At 44.0% G+C, this 18925-nt stretch overlaps 2 protein-coding genes across 3 annotated transcripts in view; one reads left to right on the top strand and one right to left on the bottom strand.

Moving 5' to 3' along the window:
- The first annotated feature begins 3405 nt into the window (after positions 1 to 3405).
- taf9 (TAF9 RNA polymerase II, TATA box binding protein (TBP)-associated factor) lies at positions 3406 to 8845 on the top strand. The gene is made up of 7 exons (XM_076749829.1): positions 3406 to 3503; positions 4550 to 4631; positions 5337 to 5473; positions 6257 to 6391; positions 6476 to 6557; positions 7593 to 7706; positions 8667 to 8845. Exons 1-7 carry the CDS (start codon positions 3468 to 3470, stop codon positions 8822 to 8824), a joined length of 744 nt encoding a protein of 247 aa, XP_076605944.1. The 5' UTR covers positions 3406 to 3467; the 3' UTR covers positions 8825 to 8845.
- Positions 8846 to 9760: 915 nt separating this feature from the next.
- The window catches only part of arrb2a (arrestin, beta 2a), a 27656-nt gene continuing 18491 nt past the window's right edge, over positions 9761 to 18925 (bottom strand). The window contains exons 8-16 of one of the 2 annotated variants that reach the window (XM_076749826.1): positions 18832 to 18899; positions 18084 to 18219; positions 17490 to 17574; positions 16767 to 16839; positions 16132 to 16269; positions 15948 to 16031; positions 14648 to 14724; positions 14412 to 14466; positions 9761 to 13614 (exon numbers count right to left, since the gene is read on the bottom strand). In XM_076749826.1, the coding sequence (XP_076605941.1) occupies positions 13524 to 13614; positions 14412 to 14466; positions 14648 to 14724; positions 15948 to 16031; positions 16132 to 16269; positions 16767 to 16839; positions 17490 to 17574; positions 18084 to 18219; positions 18832 to 18899 (807 nt within the window). In that variant the 3' untranslated portion in view covers positions 9761 to 13523. The remainder of the gene's footprint in view (positions 13615 to 14411; positions 14467 to 14647; positions 14725 to 15947; positions 16032 to 16131; positions 16270 to 16766; positions 16840 to 17489; positions 17575 to 18083; positions 18220 to 18831; positions 18900 to 18925) is intronic. The other variant, XM_076749828.1, reaches the window with a different exon arrangement.

The following is an 18925-nucleotide window of genomic DNA, read 5'->3' as shown; positions in this document are numbered from 1 at the left end:
GTTTAAGCTTTCAGAACCATATTTTATAAATTCTGTCAAATGTTTTTGTGTCTAATATGTTTTACATTAAAATCTGTTTTTTACCTGCTGCTTTTCCTTTTTTTTTTTTTTTTTTCCAGTGTTTGGATTTTAAAGGACTGTGAGATGAAAATAATCAACTCTTAAGGCCTGAGTTTATATTTTGTATCATTATATTTTATATTCAGTGTCTTATTTCAATTGAATTAAACTAGAATAAAATTGACTTATTTTTCTAATTTATTCTATTTTAATTGATTGTCTTTCTAAATGTTGTTCTATTGCATTTATTCACCTCGCGTAAAACTCTTTGACGTGCCTCCATCTTTGAGAGATACTTGGCAAATAAATGTCTTTTTTATTTAAAACAGCTAAAAAGTTCATTTTCTCGGAAAATGAATCCCTTTGTCTACATGCTGGTACTCCCTGTTGATTGATCCTTAAAATGACACTGATATTATTATTATTATTATTATTATTATTATTATTATTATCGCAGTAATTCAGTCTGTTTTGATCCTCCATCACACGTGCTTTAATAGAAATAAAATCAAGTTAAATCCTTTAAATTTACAACAAGGTTTGTAAAACTAAAAACAGTCAATTAAAAATGTTGTCAGATTCCCTGTTCGTCTGTCTGTAATTACAACACACACACACACACACACACACACACACACACACACACACACACGCACACACACACACACACACACAGGAAGCAGGGAGGTCACCTGAGGGTCAGCAGCAGCTTCGTCTCCTTCATGGATTCATAGTTGAGTAAAGTCAGTGTGACGCCTGAACGGGTGGAAGGAGTATTCAGATCCTTCACTTATGTAAAAGTACTCATACCATACTGTGAAAATACTGCACTGCAAGTAAACGTCCTGCATTCACCACCTGACTTCAGTCAAAGTATTATGAGTAAGATGTACTAAAAGTAAAACTACTCACTGTGAGTAAAAGCTTCCCCGTCTGTGTTTTTCTGTTGTCTCTGCTGTTTGTGGATTCGTCTTCCTGCTGCATTCACGTGTTTGCTGCATTTTAACTCCTTTATAACCTGTTGGCTGCTTTAATCTACAGCAATGCATCAGATTCTGTCAGATCAGCACATGTTTGTAGTGTCACTGTCCTGTGAGGGCCTCGTATCTCCAGAAAGTCAACTTTTCATAATAAAAACAGCTGTTCCAGGAGTCTTTTTGAAGAGTTTATTTACCTTAAGAAGTGAGTGAATCTTCTGAACCAATAAAGGAACACTTCATCCTTCAGTTTATCACAAACATCCAAAATCAGCACATCTGTGGGTACAGGACAGGACAGGTATGAAAAACTGTAACCTGAAAAGTCGCCAGTAACTAAAGCCGTCATACAAATGTAATGGAGAAAAAAGTGCAATAGTTACCTCTGAGATGTGAAATAGATCAATAAAGTATCATAAAACTGAACTGAAATGAAACTGAATGTGAAGTACTGAAGTATCTCAGCTCATTGTTTATCTCTCCAGACATAAATTAGCTGTTCTGGTTCTCTCTCTGTGCTCTAATAACGTCGTCTTCAGAGAAAAATCTGTAAAATCCCACTGTGCACGCCCAGTTTAACCAGGAGACCTTCATGACCATCCAAGACCTGATGAGAGCGAACTGTGAACCACGTTTCCATCCAAATGTGGAGCAAATTTGAACTGAATTTTCAGAAAACTGAGGAGGAAGCAGAGGAAGATGTTGTGCTTGTTTCCATCCAGCCCTGCTGTGTGATGAGCTCATCGGTTGATGGAGACAAACATCAGGCGGAGCTGATTCTCCGCTCGGTGCCGTTAGACCACTGCAGAAGGAGAGGACGCAGCGAGGCGGCATCGTTAAACAAGTCCACCTGCAGCCATGTTCGGTTCACGCCACGCAAATCTGATCTGTAATCTGTAAGCGTGTCCTTCACTGTCTTCACTGTTGGACACGTCTCACCTGTTCTGTCAGCGCAGACTGTTCTGAACACACAGAACACACCGCTGGACAGCAACAAGGTACATTTACTCAATTACTGGAGTGGAGTACTTGAAGTACTTGTACTTTACTTGAATTTTTCCATTATTTTTTCTACTCATAGGGAAACCCTGTTCTTTTTACTTCACTATATTTATTTGCTACTTTACTAATTCAGGTTATTAATACAAAATATCATCAACAAATAAAATATGATAAATTATAATAGATTAAGACAAAACTTGCCCTGCAGTCGGCTGGCGACCGGTTCAGGGTGTACCCCGCCTCTCGCCCATTGCCAGCTGGGATAGGCTCCAGCCCCCGAAAGGGATACGCGGGTATAGAAGATGGATGAATGAATGAATGAATGAATGAATAAATGAATGAATGAACGAATGAACGAACGAATGAATGAATAAGACAAAACTTAATTGATTCTTTGGTGAACTTATCAGCTTACCCAGCAGTATTTATAATAAATAAAAGTATCACTAATTCTAATCGAATAAAATAGTATATCTGATTCTGAAATGGGCCAGACTACATAATGAGTATTTTTGGTACTTTAAGTATATTTTCATGCTGAGATATTTTAAAGCTTAAGAGTACAAATCTTTTAATTGGAACAGATTATTTCTACATGGTGCTGTACAGGAACTGGTATTCCTACAGACTAAATAAATAAGTAACTTAACAATAAATAAGCTGCTTTGCTGAAGATGAAGAGGGAATGACAGCAGAGATAAACAGTGACATAAAAGTGTGAATTGTTCTTTCCATCTCTGCTTGAGACAGAAAGAAAACAGGCACAAATCAAACATGCTGATCCAGAGTCAGATCCTGGTCCACAGTGACACCTACATTTTTAAAGGGAGGATTTAATAAATAAATACAACAAGATGAGAAGCAAAAACGAAGAGCAGAATGAATGAAAGAAGCGCCCACGCACACAGTTTGATATGTTTTCCTCTAGCGCCCCCTGCAGCCTTCCTGTTGTTAAAGCCTTGCTCTGTTGGTGTTTGTTCCTCTTGCTGTTTCACTGTATCCCTCAATGACTTGAATAAAGTTATTGATAAAAAAAAAAAAGAGCCATGGAATAGTTATTCCATGAAAGTTAAATATGCACAGAGGTTTAACCACGGTGAAATGTAACTAAGTGCTTTTACTCAAGTACTGTACTTTACTGTGCAGTTTGAGCCACCTCAATTTTGAGGTATTTAAATTTTACCGGAGTCTTTTCTTTTTTCTCCCCTTTCCACCTCTACTCCACTGCATTTCATGGGGATATATTGTAATTTTTACGCCACTTCATTCATCTGACAGCTTTTGTTGTTGTCTCGGATCTGCCGATAATCTCGCGATAGTTCTCGCCCTGGCCAGCAGGCGTCGCTCTATAGCGATCGGTTGTTTTTGAAAGCTGAAACAGTAGAAGAAGAAAGAAAAAGCGGTTTGGGAAGTAAACGACAAAACAAAATGTCTGCGCCGAAAACCATCCCTAAAGATGCCCAGGTAACATTATTAAATCAGAGTTTTGACAGTTTAACTGTCATTGAGGTGCAGTTAAAATTCACCCTGGTCGTGTCTTTGCTTAAATGCAACAGTCTGTGTACATTCCTTTGAACCTACAAAGGTTAGCTAGCTCGTCAGCTAACGTTAGCTCCGGATTACGGTTCACAACACGACCAGCTAGCGTGTTAGCTTAGCCAGTTACCGGTAGAAAGTGCTGTTGGGGAGTAAACACGAGTGACTTCTGTGTGTTTTGACAGCGGTTCGCAATATTTATTTCTGACATTGAGTGACGCTGGAGTTTGTTAGCATTAACAGTCATGAAAGATGGCTTTGTCCGAGTGTTTGATACCGAAACGCCGTGACCAGACTTCAGAGAGAGGACGCTCAACAGTACATCGGTAAAATCTGGACACTGTGAGGCTCCCTGGGCTCCTTCCCCTTTTAAAACAGCATCAGTTCTCACGCATATATGGGTTAAGCCTCCTGTTTTCTTTATGGATTTCTTTCAAAATTAGTTTCTTCAATTAATGTATTAATTAACTAATTAATTCAATGTTTAGTCCATGAAAAGTCAACAGTTCGCGGAAAAAAGTTAGAAACACTCAAATATTCGGTGTACAATGAAGTGAGAAAAGGACAATTAATTATTCCAAGGAAAATGAAATTAAGAACTTACTGTAAAACTTCCTAAAGTAATGCATTTGTTTAGTGTATAAAATAGTTTAAAGTGGCTGTCACCAGTTGTTAGAGACCGTGATCAAATCGTCAAATGCATTGTTTTGTTCAAACCCCTCAAATATTCTATGTAGAGTGATATAAATGATCAATCCTCACATCTGACAAACTGAAACTTGAGTGTTTGTCAGTGCTAGTTGAAAATGTATGAATGTCAAAACAGCTGCTTATTAATTTTCAGATCAGTTCATCAGCTAAACCTTTTTGCCCTGTCGGCGTTGTTTTATGTGTGAAGACTTATGCTTGATGAGGCGAGTGCGTCGTATTTGATGTCGTCATGTTGTCTGATGGATCATAACTGTGTGTTGCAGGTGATGATCCAAATCCTGAAAGACATGGGCATTACTGAGTACGAGCCCCGAGTCATCAACCAGATGTTAGAGTTCACCTACAGTGAGTTAACAGCACTGTTTTTACGTGATGAGCACATCAGCTTCGTGTTAGTCGCGTCTGACTGGTACAGAAGCCTGAAATGGACTTAAAACTGGGTGGCTGCAAACGTAGAGGTAGTTCCCTGCTGAGTTTTAGACTTTCACATTATTCTGCGGATCTACAGATGGTGGGTTGATTGAGCCCAGCCGTACCAACGAGGCTAAACACAGTGTTTGTTAATGTTTGAAAGCTGCCTTGTTTAGATCCACGTGTATTAGCCAGCAGTCCTCTTCTTCTCTGCCTTTTTACGACTTTGCTGCTTATCTTGTTGTATTAAGACCACCTGTAAATCAGTGTGAAAGCATACAAGGTGCACGTCTGTGCTGCATGTCTCTATACAAAGACGTGTTTTCACTCTGACATTAGAGGGTCTTTTTGTGTTGATCGATGTGGAAAAAAGCAGCTTTAAAAGTTTAATTCAAGGTTGCAAATCAAACAAAAAATAGTGAAAACTTCCAAAGGCGGCAAACATGTTTTAAAGGCACAGTAAGACTGGCAAAATAAAACATATAACTTGCAAAAGAATATAAACATTTAAATTGGTCTAAGAATGTTTTTCTGATCTTTTTTCATTGTAATAATTCATCAAATGCTTGTCTTTGTTGTCTGTGAGGATTTTAAGTGTCATCATCAACATCACATCACTCAGCTGCTCTTTCTTTACAGGATATGTGACAACCATCATCGAGGACGCCAAAATCTACGCCACACATGCCAAGAAGTCCAATGTTGACGCTGATGACATCAAACTGGCCATTCAGTGTCGCATGGACCAGTCGTTCACCTCGCCGCCACCCCGAGACGTAAGCCTCCGTGTTACTGTCCTCCTCTCAGCTGTTACGTGGAGTAAAGCTTGGTTTAGGCTTCGGCGTCGCGGCGACGCCGTACCTACGGCGTACACCCTACGCCGTCACTGAGCATTCGTAGTTCTGCGTCGAGGGAACGTGTTGCTCCGCAATTCACCGCCAAGCCGCTAGGGGAGTGCGGCTGTGTCTTTGTATGGTTTCGGGGGGCTCTTGCTGCCGCGAAGAGGAGTTGTAGAGGTGGTCGTACTTGCGTACCTCCTCGATAATTCTTTCTTCGGCTTGGTCCAGTTTTTTTTGTAGCTCTCACCACAGAAACTTTGAAAATGGCGGTGTTGTTGTGCTGCGACCATAGGGCTGCCACTGAACCGAAAATTATGTTCTGAACGGACCAATCACAGTCCTCGACGTTCACGTCACTACGCGTCGATTTTTTGGAGGTGCGCGTCAGGCTACGGCGTAGGGTCCGCGTAGGGGTCTGCGTCGACGGCGTAGGTACGGCGTTGACGCGACGCAGAAGCCTAAACCAGGCTTTACAGTGGTCACATGCTTGTGTTATGTCAATCCTGTCCGTGTCTCTTTGTTAAAGTCTGTTTCTGCTGGAGCAGCTTGCTCTTAAAAGGACTCTTAACTATGTTGTAAATGTTGTTGTTGAAGAACAAGAACAGACGCTCTGTTCAAACAGCAGCACAGACGGATGCTGTGCACGCTCACCCACAGCAGTCGTCTGTGTTTATGTGGTTTGTTTCTCAACCTGGATCTCCTGCCGTGCTGCGTGTTTAGTTCCTGTTGGAGGTTGCGAGGCAGAAGAACCAGACCCCGCTGCCGCTAATCAAACCCTACACCGGTCCCCGACTTCCTCCAGACCGCTACTGTCTGACCGCACCCAACTACAGACTCAAGTCCGTGCAGAAAAAGGTAAAAGCTAAAACTTTCTCCCCACGTTTCATTTTCCTTGTAGTCCCCAAAACAAGCCTTTGAGGTGTAGTTTTGTCCTTCCAGGTGTCGTCGTCTGCCGGCAGGATATCTGTGCCTCGCCTAAGCGTCGGCGCTGTCTCCAGCAGACCGAGCACGCCGACCCTCGGTGAGTCTGTCATCTTGTGATGCAGCTGCGAGGCTGTAGGGGGCGCTACAGACAAACACCGTCAGTCCCTGAATTCAAAGCGCACAGTGTCTAGAAAGGCTAGTCTTACCCAGAATGCACTGCGGCTACAGCCTGTATCCTGACCTCCTCACCTCAGTTCATGTCTCTGTTCCCACACAGTACATGAGAATGCAACCGTGCTCAATACTGTAGTTTGTCAGAAGGAATTCTGGGAAATGTAGGCCCCTCAGGTCACATCAGGCATCACAGTGTAACCAAAACTGTATTTTTGAGGCCAGTAACATCAAACCTGATGTAAGAGTTACAGTTATCTTTTAAATTTCTTCCACACGTGTTTTAAACGGATAAAATACCCAAATGTCTGATCGACTGTTTGCTTCATGATTGGATCAGAAGTGAATGCAGGGCCGTGTGGTTTCCACAGGGAAGAAAACACGGACTGATAAATCAAGACATTGATTGGTAGAAAGTCAATCGACAGCTGTAGCAGTGATGTCCTAAAGCCTGCAGATCCATGCAGGTGTTAACTGAGGTTTCAGGTGAGCTCAGAGGAAAAAAACAACCTCACACTGAAGGAACAAGAAGAAAAGTGGAACTTTAATTATTAATGTAAAACCTTAAAATACTCAACCTGCAGCGGGTCAGTGTCACATGTCTTTATGTCTCCAATCACAGAGATTCTCTCGTGTCCTTCAAACACGACTGAGAACACCCTTCAGAGACTTTTCATTAGTTGTTCACGTGCAGAAGTATACAGTTTACCTGTGATGCAGGTGTAAAGGAACTTTGAATGACAGGTGTTCTTTGATCTGTAGCTCCACCACTGCAGCCCTGGTTCTGGTCAGAAGTACTTGAGAACGCACTCGTTCATGTAAACCTGCCTTGTCTCTCTTCATATGTTGGTGTGTTTTCTGCTTCAGTTACACTAAACAGACGTAGCTTGTGTTTTCAGTCCCAGTTGAACCAGTCTGTGTGTACTGGGCCAGTTTGTTCTGACCAGCGATTTCTTCACAGGAACCCCGTCGGTCCAGTCCGTCACCACTAAAGTTGGAACTCCGGTGTCTCTGACGGGTCAGAGGTTCACCGTGCAGATCCCACCACCCTCTCAGACGGCCACCACCAAAACCAGTAAGAACCTAATATTTCTTCAACATTTCAAACTGGTCCACTGTCAGAAAGTGATGACAGTGATGACAGTTTCACATTTTTGGTGAACAGTATCAGGAAGCTTTGAGCTTACTGACAGACATTGCATTTCCTGTGGCTACTTCAGAATAAAAGTCAGCTTGTGTTTCTCCTGCTTTTAATGTGAAGCTGCTGCAGTAGGAAATGTTCCGTTTGTATCAGCAGTAATTTAATACAGTATTTTTCTGTACTTTCACCACCAGTGTGTGATCACATTCAGTGATAAACGGCGACTTAACAAACATTTAAATGAAAATCTTCTGGATTATAACTTAAGTGTTTATTTGATCTGGTTGTTTATCAAGAGAAAACAGGAAACATCCATAATGAACACACCGCAATCAACAAACAACAAGTAAGACATCAGATACTGAGGGTTGAAAGTCGCAGAGGAGAGTAAACACATGTGGCTTGAAGGCAGTTTGCAGAGTCTCTGAAACCAGTCCTGCATGTATGTCACGTCTAAGATAAGATAAGACTTTATTGATCCCACACCGGGGAAATGAAGTCGTTACAGCCAGCAAGTATGACAAAGAGCAAACCCAGTGGCACAGAGCAGTCGAGATAAAGAGGTATACAGGATGTACAACAGAGAACCAATTATGTACGTGTACATCATGTACCGATTATAAAAATACTAAATGCCATAAAAATACTACTGCAATATTCTTTGGAGAAAACCATCAATGTGGAGTACAGCCAGTATGCACAGAGGGAGTAATGATGTAGTGAAGTCACTTTCAGTGTACGTGTGAGACAGACAGACTTTACAGTGTTTGACAAGAAACTCTGAACCAGAACAAAATGGCTGCCAGCCTCTGGGAGCTTCACGTCCTTCGGCTGGTGTGAACACGCAGACTAAACTGGGAAGTTTAACCCTCGCTGCTCTTCTCGTCCCCACAGCCACGCCATCCACGCCCGCCGTCTCCAACGTCCTCATCAACCCATCTCTGATTGGCTCCAAGAACATCCTCATCACCACGAACATGGTGTCACAGAACTCGGGCGGAGAGTCGCTGAAGAGGAAGCACGAAGACGACGACGACTACGATGCTTTATGACGGCGAGAAGACGGCTTTTTACAGACATCACCTTTCTAATAATCCTTAAAAAAAAAAAAAAAGACTGTTCTAACCAGAAATTGATCCACACCATCAAGAACTGGTGGTGTTAGTTTCCCCTCAGAGATACCTGGAGTCCACCAGTACAAGCAGTCAGCTGGGTGCTGACTGTTCCCGCTGGACTGTGTGAGGAAACCTGCTCTGATGTTCCACAGATTTCCAATAAACCGCATCAAAGTGAAACTGAGCGCCGTCTGTTCTTGAGCAGCTTCTCAGGAATTTCCCGCCAAAAATCTGCTCGTTTGAAAATCAGGACAGGAGCTCGACAACATGAGCGCGCTTTACTTCAGCATGTCAGCACTTAAAAGACCAGCTTCTGATGATGAAGGAGTTCTGCAGGGCAGCATGACATCACTGTTGGGTGCAGGAAGTACTCCAGTCCTTTCATACTAAAAGCATACTTGCCTTGAAATTAGTAGTTTTAGATTATTACTCAAACATTAATGTCACTGTTGCTCAGACAGCTGCAGCTGTACTTGTACTTTCCACGTTTTGTAAAGTAACTAAAGCTCTCACATGTACTGCAGTACAAAGTACAGTACTTGCCTCTGAAACGCAGTGGAGCAGAAGTAACGTCTGCTTTATAAGATACTGTTAAAGTATCAAAGTCCAGCTGAGGAAGGAAAGATTTGTCTTTCCTTTTAGTCGCCGTCACGACTTGAGCGTGAGAACTACGGTGGCCCTGAGAGCTCAATGCAACCTGTAGAAACAAGAACATGAATTTGACAGCAGGTACAGCATTTCGAAATGAAAACATTTAACTGCTGTTTAAACACCAAATCACCAAACCTGGTGCCAAAAAAACAAAACAAAAAAACCCAAAAACATGTAAAACATTCATTCATTCCCTGCAGAAGCACCAGACAGCAGCGGATCTGTTAGTTCATTTTGCCTTTAATAATAAAAAGAAAACTAAAATAAAAATCTCAACATAAAAAATACATGGCAAAACAATAGACTCTTAAATGATTATGAGAATAATCATGGTCGCAATGATGATACAGTAGAAGTAATAATAATAGTCACCATAATAATAATAATAATAATAATAATAATAATCAGAAGCATAATAATCATAGTTCTATCTTTTGTGGTGTTCGTCCCACCAGCACAGATCACTTCCTGTTTTACAGACATCATGTAAGCATCGCACAGGCCGGGGCGTGGCACTTCAAAATATTTTCACACTTAGCAAAGTTACCCCACATATGCACGACAAAGTAAGGACAGAATCACAGCTCGTACGATTCACAGCACTGCCTGGAAAAGAAAAGGAGAAAGTTCAAAACATGCTGTTTCTTCTTCTTCTTCTTCTTCCCTTCTGGGTGACGGCCGCATCTTCAATAACTGAAGGGGGTGGGGGGGTGGGGGGGCAGTGTCTTCATTAAAAAAAATTAGAAAGTTTGTTGCTTTGAGTGTAACCTTGAAACTTGTCAAAAACACAATCTGAGGAATGGCCGAGCGTCGAGGAACAACTTTCTTCTTTGTCTCCGAAAGAAGCCAAAAGCTCGAACGGCTGCTCTCCAGTCGGAGCGCCGAGGGAAACGCTGCCACGTGCGGCTTTTTGGGGGAAATAAAAACTCGTGGAGAGATTTGACGGCGACGAACGAACGTCGGGAACTGCTTTCAGCCATGTTCGTGAGAGGGAGCAGAGAAAAGATCAAGTAGAGGATGATAAAAGCCGAGCTGCTGAAGTCCTTCACATCACGCCTGAGTCTAAGGAAAACAAACGTCCGACGAGAGGAAGAGGAGGCTCTGAGGGGAAACACCGCTGCTCTGTGGCTCGTCTCTCAGCGACTCTTTCATCGGCTGGGCTCGTCTTCATGGCACATTTGAGTTTTAGGTTTATGTCACGTGGCAGAAGACGGGAGAAAAATCTGCATCTGAGATTTCAGATGGAATATTTGAACTGTGTTAAAGTCAATTAAAGCCAGCAAAAAGCAGCAGAGTTACAGGACACAGAACGTCCTTCAGAGATAATCTAAGAAATTTAACCCGCAACAAAGACACAATTTAATGAGATTAAAACTTGACCAATGTCAATACAGTAATTTGAGACAAAAAGACTATTACGAGATAAAATTGAACTTCTCTAAGAAGAAAAAGGCGACACGACTTGACAAGAAAAACCGACTTCTTGGCAACTGAATTATAATTTTAACAGACAAAAGGTCTGAATTTGACAAGAACTCAGTTAAAAAAAGAAGAAAAAAACCTGCAACACAAGTCCGACTAGTTCGTCGTTTCCGGGTTTTCCAACACATTTCATGACCTCCTTCACTGGTGGGCTGACCAAAATAGTCCCAGTGAGGTCACGTGACAACTGTGCCTGCCAGGCGGAAGTCAGGGCTGGACGCACGCGAGGCGCCGGGACCAGGGGTGAACTTCACAGGCAAAACGAGTCATCGTCACAAAATGACCTGGACCTTCGTTTTCAAACATTTAACCTCTAAAATCAGACGGCTGGTAGACAACAACACTGACTGTCCCCCCGGACGTAATCACGACCTTCTTGTTGACTTGCAGTAGGTTCCTTCAGCTGACCGCTGAGTAACAAAGTCAAACAGCAGCACAGTCTTTCACTGACAACACTGCAAATTCTGCTTTTAGCCGCAAAAATCTCAAAAACAAACGAGGGACTGGCAACAAAGGAGATCTTATTGGCAACTGATCAGAAGGCACAACGCAGTTTACAGCCGTCACAGCTCGACCCTTCACGAATCAACACCGAGCGTCGTCACACGTCGTCAGGTCGATGAAAGTCTGAGCAGAGAGGAGTGACAGCAGAGACCAGCAGTGCTTCCCTTTAACGAGCTGATGACGACAGTTTAAACCAGCGGGATCGAGTCACGGACGCCCGCTGACCGCTCTCTGCTCTCTGATTGGTCTGAATGTCTCAGAGAAGGACGAGGAGTCCGCTTCACGGTCGGTCAGACCACACGAATAGAACCAGACTGCTGAGCGACAGGCAGAAAAAGTCGAGTGACTCGAGATCCAACAGGCTTAAAGTTTGATCCGGGTTTAAAAAACGATTCCAGCGTGATCAGAGTCTGTGCTCGCTTCTTTAGACTGTTTTTAACAGTTTTAATATTTCAGTATTCACCTTTACTTCATAACTGTGTGAGGAAAAAACGTTTACGTCACTGGACAGCTGGAGCTCAAAACCTGGGGCCTGAAGTGTCTTTAAGAAAATGAGCGAACGATCCTGCGCAGAGAAGACAAAGACGTGAAACTCAGTGAGGAACAAAGAAACATTTCTGCTTATCGGCGGTCGATTAACTTCCCTGACTGAAGAACACGCAGCTAACGGAGCCGGAGAGGCAGCAGAACCTCGAGAACCTGACAGCCACGTTCACACCTGCTGCAGAAAGAAGTCGCTGATGTCCTGGATTCTTCATGTAGCTTATTCCTCTGTGTCAAACACCACGAAGACACCGAAAAAACGTCCTTTTTCAAAGAGTCTCTAACAGATCATCAGTCAGAGGCAGCTTCAGACCTCCTGACCAAAAGGAACCTGCACTACAGTCTGCTGTGAAGCAGGAACCAACAGGTAAAAACCAAGTTTATTCTAGAAATATTTCTGTTTTTTCACTTGAAATATTACACTTTACATGACGTGTAGAGTTGGAAGTTTAACTTGTCAAAGTGTTTTCTGGAACTTTCTCAGATGTCACAGTGGACTCGTCGTCCTGCACGTCGACTGAAAGCACCACTTCCTGCTCTGTGAGCGATGTTGGCTGAGCGTTACAGGAGGATTCATCTGCTGACGTGAAGCAGAACACCGAAACAACCCGATGTGTTCTTTAACTTCAGAGAGGTGAAAGTTTTCCAAACGAGAGGAAGCGACTCCGTCAACGCTGGAAAGGTTCTTAGAAACAAACCGCGACGACGCGACGAACGTTCAGGAAACGGACGACGAGCGGGAGAGAGAGGATGCTGGTGAAATCGAACTTCAGTCGCCTGTGTAAGACTGTTGTGACTGTGTGTGTGTGTGTGTGTGTGTGTGTGTGTCTCCTGCCCTTGCAGCCATGACGTAAAAAGCATCTACATTATTTACTTTAAGAAAAACGGCGCTCGCCACTCAACACACATCTCACCTGCTCGTAGAAGAGAACTTTTTTTCTATGTTTCAAATATATATTCTGTTTGTACAAACACGGTGAGCGTCGCCGCGGACACGGTCGACGTTCAAAGAAAGATTTCAAAGTAAAAGAGGACGAACGCCGCGAGTCTGCCTACGCGCTCATTTTCTTTTCCCGCCGATCGATCGATCGCCCACCCCCGAGCGTCCTGACTACACAGAAAGAAACAGCAGAGGTTCGATTCACACCGCCAACATCTGTCCTGCAGCTGCTCAACATTTATCGTTTTTCAACCTTCAGCAAAAAGAGAAACAGAAGACAGATGGAGAAGACGGCGGCAAAAATGGCGGCGGCGTGACGAATGGCTGAAGCAAGAGAGGAAGAACACCACCGACGCCCCTGCGAGGCCTCCGTCCAAACATGCCCTCATCCATCCCCTCCACCGGGGAATGTAACGTGAAGAGTGTGTGTGTGTGTGTGTGTGTGTGTGTGTGTGTGTGTGTGTGTGTGTGTGTGTGGTGGTTTCGAAGCGAGCGTATGAAGGGGTTGGCGAGCTCCTAGCAGTCCTCGTCCTTGTCGTCCACGACGCCTTTGAGCCGCAGGCGGGCGAAGTCCTCGAACACGAAGTCGTCGTCCTGGGAGATGCTGCTGAGAGGACAGAAAAAAAGAGTAAAGATCCTCCAGACTCAGCAGGACGGCGCATGGCTCCGCTCTCATCATTACACATAAGATTATATCAGATTATTTATTTTTATCTTCATATTGTTCATTTTTCTGTTTTCAGCAGCCTTTAACGAACATCATTTCCCATAATCCCACAGACCATCACATGACCCGAGGCGAGTGTCTGGTCAGTCTTAGTAGCAGCTCTGTGAGCGCTTTGAGCTAAACGCTAACAACAACCTGCTAAGGCGTGCACGATAACATGCCAGTTCTGAGCAGGTATAGTGTTTACCATGTTCACCATAGCTTAGCATGTTAGCATGCTAACATTTTCCAGTAGGACTCTCATTAGTTGCACAGGTTTTGATCATAAACCAAACTACTGGACGTTCATGTGAATTCACACACAGGGGCAGTTTTTGGGGTTCAGTATCTTGCCCAAGGACACTTCGGCATGCGGACTGCCGAGGCCAGGGATCGAACCACCGGCCTCCTGATTGGTGGTTGACCGCTCTGCCTCCTGAGCCGCAGCCGCCCGCTGGTGTCAGTGCTGAAATCTGTCTGTCTGCACTGCTGTCCACTAAAGTCCAGCTAATCTGAAACCAAACCCAGTGGATTGGGAACAGATCCCAGTGGATTCTGGTTTTGGATTTTACAACAACAGTACGAATGTTTGTCGGTGGGAGAAAGTTTGAACTCCTGAAAATCAGGAAAAAAGAACTTGAAGTGAAAAAAATGATGAAAAAGTCTGAATTCTTCTCGACAGAAGACTTGATACTTACTTTGTGTCGAACTCTATCAAATTGGTATCGATGGGGGGGTCCATCTCTGGCACAGCTGTAACACACACACACACACACACATTAGCATGTCACACCGCTGTTTCCATGGAAACTGCCTCTTGTCTCCATGGAAATCCAGTGAATGATGGAGGCCAGAGGGTTACGTAAAGGCTGAAAAAGCTGTGTGTGTTTCAGCTGAACGACGGTCACAGACTTCCTGTGCACTGTGAGGTCACCTGACTGTGGGCGGGACACGGGCGGCTCCACAGGTTTAGGGTGCATTAAGATGAAGGGCAGCTCCACCGACACGTCTCTGAAAAGTGACAGACAGAGAGTGGATATCACACAGATCTGTGATGTCATGCACATGACATTTATCAAGAGCCAAACAGGTAAACATGGAGGACGTGTTTGTGTCAACAGCAAATGAAAACAGGACGTGGTCAGGAAGCAGGAACACTGAATGAAATGTGATCAAAAATAATCCAGGTTCTCTGGTTTAAAAGCACTTTTTCTCTTACATCATCAGGCATTTAAAACCAATTCAAACTGGTTTATCTCAGGTTTAACAGCCCACTTTAATCCAGTTTACCTGCAATTCAAAGCCATCTGTTGTTAGCAGCTTAAAGCAGTTTATGGCTGATTTAAACTGAACTGGAGCAGATTTGTGTTTTTATGTTTCATGTATGCTGTTGGCTTCAGATCAGACACATTTACCTCTCCAACATGCCTCGAAGCAGCCTGCGGGGATGGGGGGGGGGGCAGGAGGAGGAGGAGGAGGAGGAGGAGGAGGAGGAGGACAGAGCCAGACAAAAAGCCAAGACACAGAGGGGAGATGACATGAAAAGCAACACGTTCACAACCTACAGTGGAAGCAAACACAGTGAGGAGCAGCTACAGCAACAAGCACACGCTTCCAGGCTAACAGGAAGCAGGAAGCAGGAAGCAGGAAGCTGAGGCTGAGCTGCACCAACATGGAGACACTGACAGTCAGGATCAGGGTTTAGTTAAACTGAGATTAACATCATAAAAAAACTCTTTCAACAATCATTTCTGTTATTGATTCATTTACTCGATTAGTTAACTGTTCCATCAATAAAGACTGAAAATAGTGAAAATTCTTGTTATAATTTCACAATTTTTCATTGCATTTCCCCAAGTTTTTCAGTCTATGATTAGGAACGACGAAGAAAAGCACCAGATCCTCACACGTGAACAGCTGGAATCATTTTCCTTAAAAAAACGACCAAAATAATCATTTAGTACCAAAATGTCCTCAGATTAATTGATCGACTGGTCGTTGCCGCTCAGAGAGGAACGATTCTTGCGAGCTGCTACGAGCCGTGAGCTAACAGTCAAGTGTGCCGTGATGTGATGGGCGGGGTTACCATGGCCCCAAGTCTCATTTGATTGGCTACTTTTATGTAGCTGCACACGAGGTCAAGATGAGTCGTCAGAGTCTGTGCAGCTCAGTCGCATGTGATTAGCAGAGTGTGTGTGCGTGTGTGTGTGTGTGTGTGTGTGTGTGTGTTGTACCCTCCACGAGAGACCACCAGCTTGACTTTGACTCTGTAGGACACCAGGATCCCCAGAACTTCCTTGTTGGTGACATCCTTCACACTGAAACACACAACAGAGCGCTGTGGTCATGTGGGTGCACCAACACACCTGTCCAGGGTGTGTGTGTGTGTGTGTGTGTGTGTGTGTGTGTGTGTCTTACATGGTGGAGGAGGCCAGGTTGGTGTCTTCATGTTTGAGTTTGCCGTCCAGAGCGAGTCCTCTCTTCTCTCTGTTCTTGTCGAGCGTCGGGGTCAGAGTGTACACCTTACAGAAGGTGGAGCTGGATGACACCTGGTCACTGAGCAGATGACACGCTGCTGTCAATCAAACTGTTCAGGTAAATCCCGCCCACTCGCCACAGCTCCACAGTCTGACTGCGAATTGTTTCTCAGCTGTCTGTAGATGGTGATGGTGTAGCATCACTGTGGCTCAAACCAGCACACATGAACTTTGAACTGGTTAAACTGGTCTCTTGTTTCGCTCCACTTTAATCTACGTCATCTCTGGTTCGAAGCATTTTCTTTCTGTTTACAATACCTACAAACTTCTTAGAGCTGGTTTAAACCATTTCAATGCAGGTTATGTCTGGTTTGAACAGATGAATCCCATTTAAAACGAGCTAATGTGTGAAATACAACCAATACAGGAATACAGAGAGACTGGAAACCAGGCCTGTCTCAAATAAAGGCCTGATCCTCTCTTTAACTTTAGTAAATACTGGAGACTTACCTGTGGAAGCTAAAATGTACCAGAGGAGGTTTTTACTGGGAGCAGAAACATTATACTGGGACTTACTCTGCCTCCAGCTGGGCCACTGGACATTTATACTGGGCAGTACTGAACAGGCAGATGTCTGCATACTGACGCACTGCAGAGAGGGAGGGAGGGAGGGAGGGAGAGGGAGAGAGAGAGAGAGAGAGAGAGAGAGAGAGAGAGAGAGAGACTATCAAACATCAAGTTTTTACCGAACATGTTAACCAAACATCCAGAAACCAGCAGCAGAAACACGAGCGAGCTAGTTTCCATCTGCTGCTGCTGAGTGAATACGAGCTCATTGGTCGATGGAGATGAACAGCAGGTGGAGCTGATTCTCTGCTGGGTGTGATTAAACTGCTGTAGAAGAAGAGACACGACGGGATGAAGTCACTGAAAGAGCTCCGGTCAAAGCTCAAACGATGGAAATCTGACATTGAATGTGAGGAAGGTTACTGCTCCTCATCGCTCGTGACGAGTGACGTTTAAGTCACATGTTCATTTAGCATTTTCTGTTACAGCCCAGACAACATTTTCAATGAGAATTTGTTTTCCATTCAGGGTTTCTTGGCCACAAATTGAACTTTCTCTCACTTGAAGCAGTCTGACCACAAACTGTTCAATTAAACCAGGAAGTGAAGGGTTATCCCCTCCCTCTACTTCCAAAATAAAAGCACGGACATGGATACACAGAACAGACTGTATGAAAACGCACTTGATCATCAGGTTAGGCTGAGAACATACGAGACAGACGGACAGACATACCGGAGATCTTCACTCTCTTGACGGTCTTGGTGGAGTTGTTGGTGACGTGAACGTTGACGCTGATGGGCTCTCCGTGGTAATACAGCTGCTCACAATGCACCATGGGAAAAGGAGACATTTGTGAGTGTTACTAGAGCATCTTTAAGGAGGATGTGCTTAAAACAGAAGACGTGATCTGAATTCATCTGAGCTGCCTGAGACAAAGACAGAGAGCTAAAAAACCGGTTGTGCGGTATTTCAGTTCCGCACACCAGTGAGGACCAAGTACTCAGACTACACACGTAAAAGTAACAGAGCAATGACATAAAACTACACTGCATCCTTACAGACATACAACAAAAAGTCTTGCATTCAAAATATTACTTAAGTTAAAATACACAAGTATTATCAGCTTCTTGTAGTTAAAGCATCAGCAGTAAAAGTACTCGCTCTGCAGTAAAATGTCTCCTATGACTGATATATTTACTCCAGTGGTGTACTTGAGTAAATGCACCTTTATTTTCCAGGAACACATGAGAAACCAGGCATCAGGTTGATTTTGTGACACAGCAGGCAGGTGTGTGTGTGTGTGTGTGTGTGTGTGTGTGTGTGTACCTCCTTGTCCAGAGAGGCCTCCAGGTGCAGGGATCTGTCGGACATCAGGAAGCTGCGGGTGGTCTCCACCATTGGCTGAGGGCCAGGCTTCTCCGGGGCGTACTGCACCTTCCTGATGACCAGACGCACCGAGTTCCTGCAAACGTTTCATACTGAAGCTCAACCTGTTCCACCATCACACTTTTTTTCCACACTGTGACAAAGCTAAATACGATGAGCAGGACACTCTGTCAGCGCTCTCTGGTGGACAAACCGAGTAAAGGCGACCTGGTGTCTAAACGAACTCAAACCTAGTTTGTTAATAAAGTGAGAAAAATGACATTTAAAACTGCTCAGAGGCCGTTCAATGTCTCCAATTAACCTGTCTGTTGACAAACAGTCTAAAACCTTGAGATACTGAATTCATTGTCATGTTTGACTAAGAAAAACAACACATTCAGAAGCTGGAACCAGAGACAATTCTGCATTTCTGTCAATTACGACAATATGAGCGGATTCATTTTCTGTCCGTCGCTAACAGCTGCAGCTCCTCACAGAACCTCGAACCTCAGCCAGATTCAGGAAATGGAACAAATATCTAATTTTGTCAACAAAATAAAAGCCGCATCCACAGTCTGCTGAGGTGCTGACTGATCCGAAACCCTTGTGATTGACTGATTTGGAGCTGTTTATGGCCAACGTGGGAATAAAAGGACACGTTTTGGACCCTCTGTGGATCCCGTACCAGAGCTCCTAAACCTGAACTCACCTCTTGTGAATCTTCTCTTCTATTGACTTGGCACAGAAAGCTCTGATCTCGAAGTCGACACCGCAGGCCTGCAGAGAGAGACGAGCAGTTCAAC

This window comes from Chaetodon auriga, chromosome 15 (genome assembly GCF_051107435.1).
Source record: "Chaetodon auriga isolate fChaAug3 chromosome 15, fChaAug3.hap1, whole genome shotgun sequence".
NCBI lineage: Eukaryota > Metazoa > Chordata > Actinopteri > Chaetodontiformes > Chaetodontidae > Chaetodon > Chaetodon auriga.
The sequence above is the reverse complement of the archived record's forward strand: the minus strand, read 5'-3'. Positions and strand labels throughout refer to the sequence as shown.

Excerpts from the sequence above, each read along its gene's own strand:
- taf9 (XM_076749829.1), top strand. The coding sequence starts at position 3,468 with ATGTCTGCGCCGAAAACCATCCCTAAAGATGCCCAG. Across the intron at positions 5,474-6,256 it reads CCTCGCCGCCACCCCGAGAC|TTCCTGTTGGAGGTTGCGAG; the intron begins GTAAGCCTCCGT and ends CTGCGTGTTTAG. Across the intron at positions 6,392-6,475 it reads TCAAGTCCGTGCAGAAAAAG|GTGTCGTCGTCTGCCGGCAG; the intron begins GTAAAAGCTAAA and ends TTGTCCTTCCAG.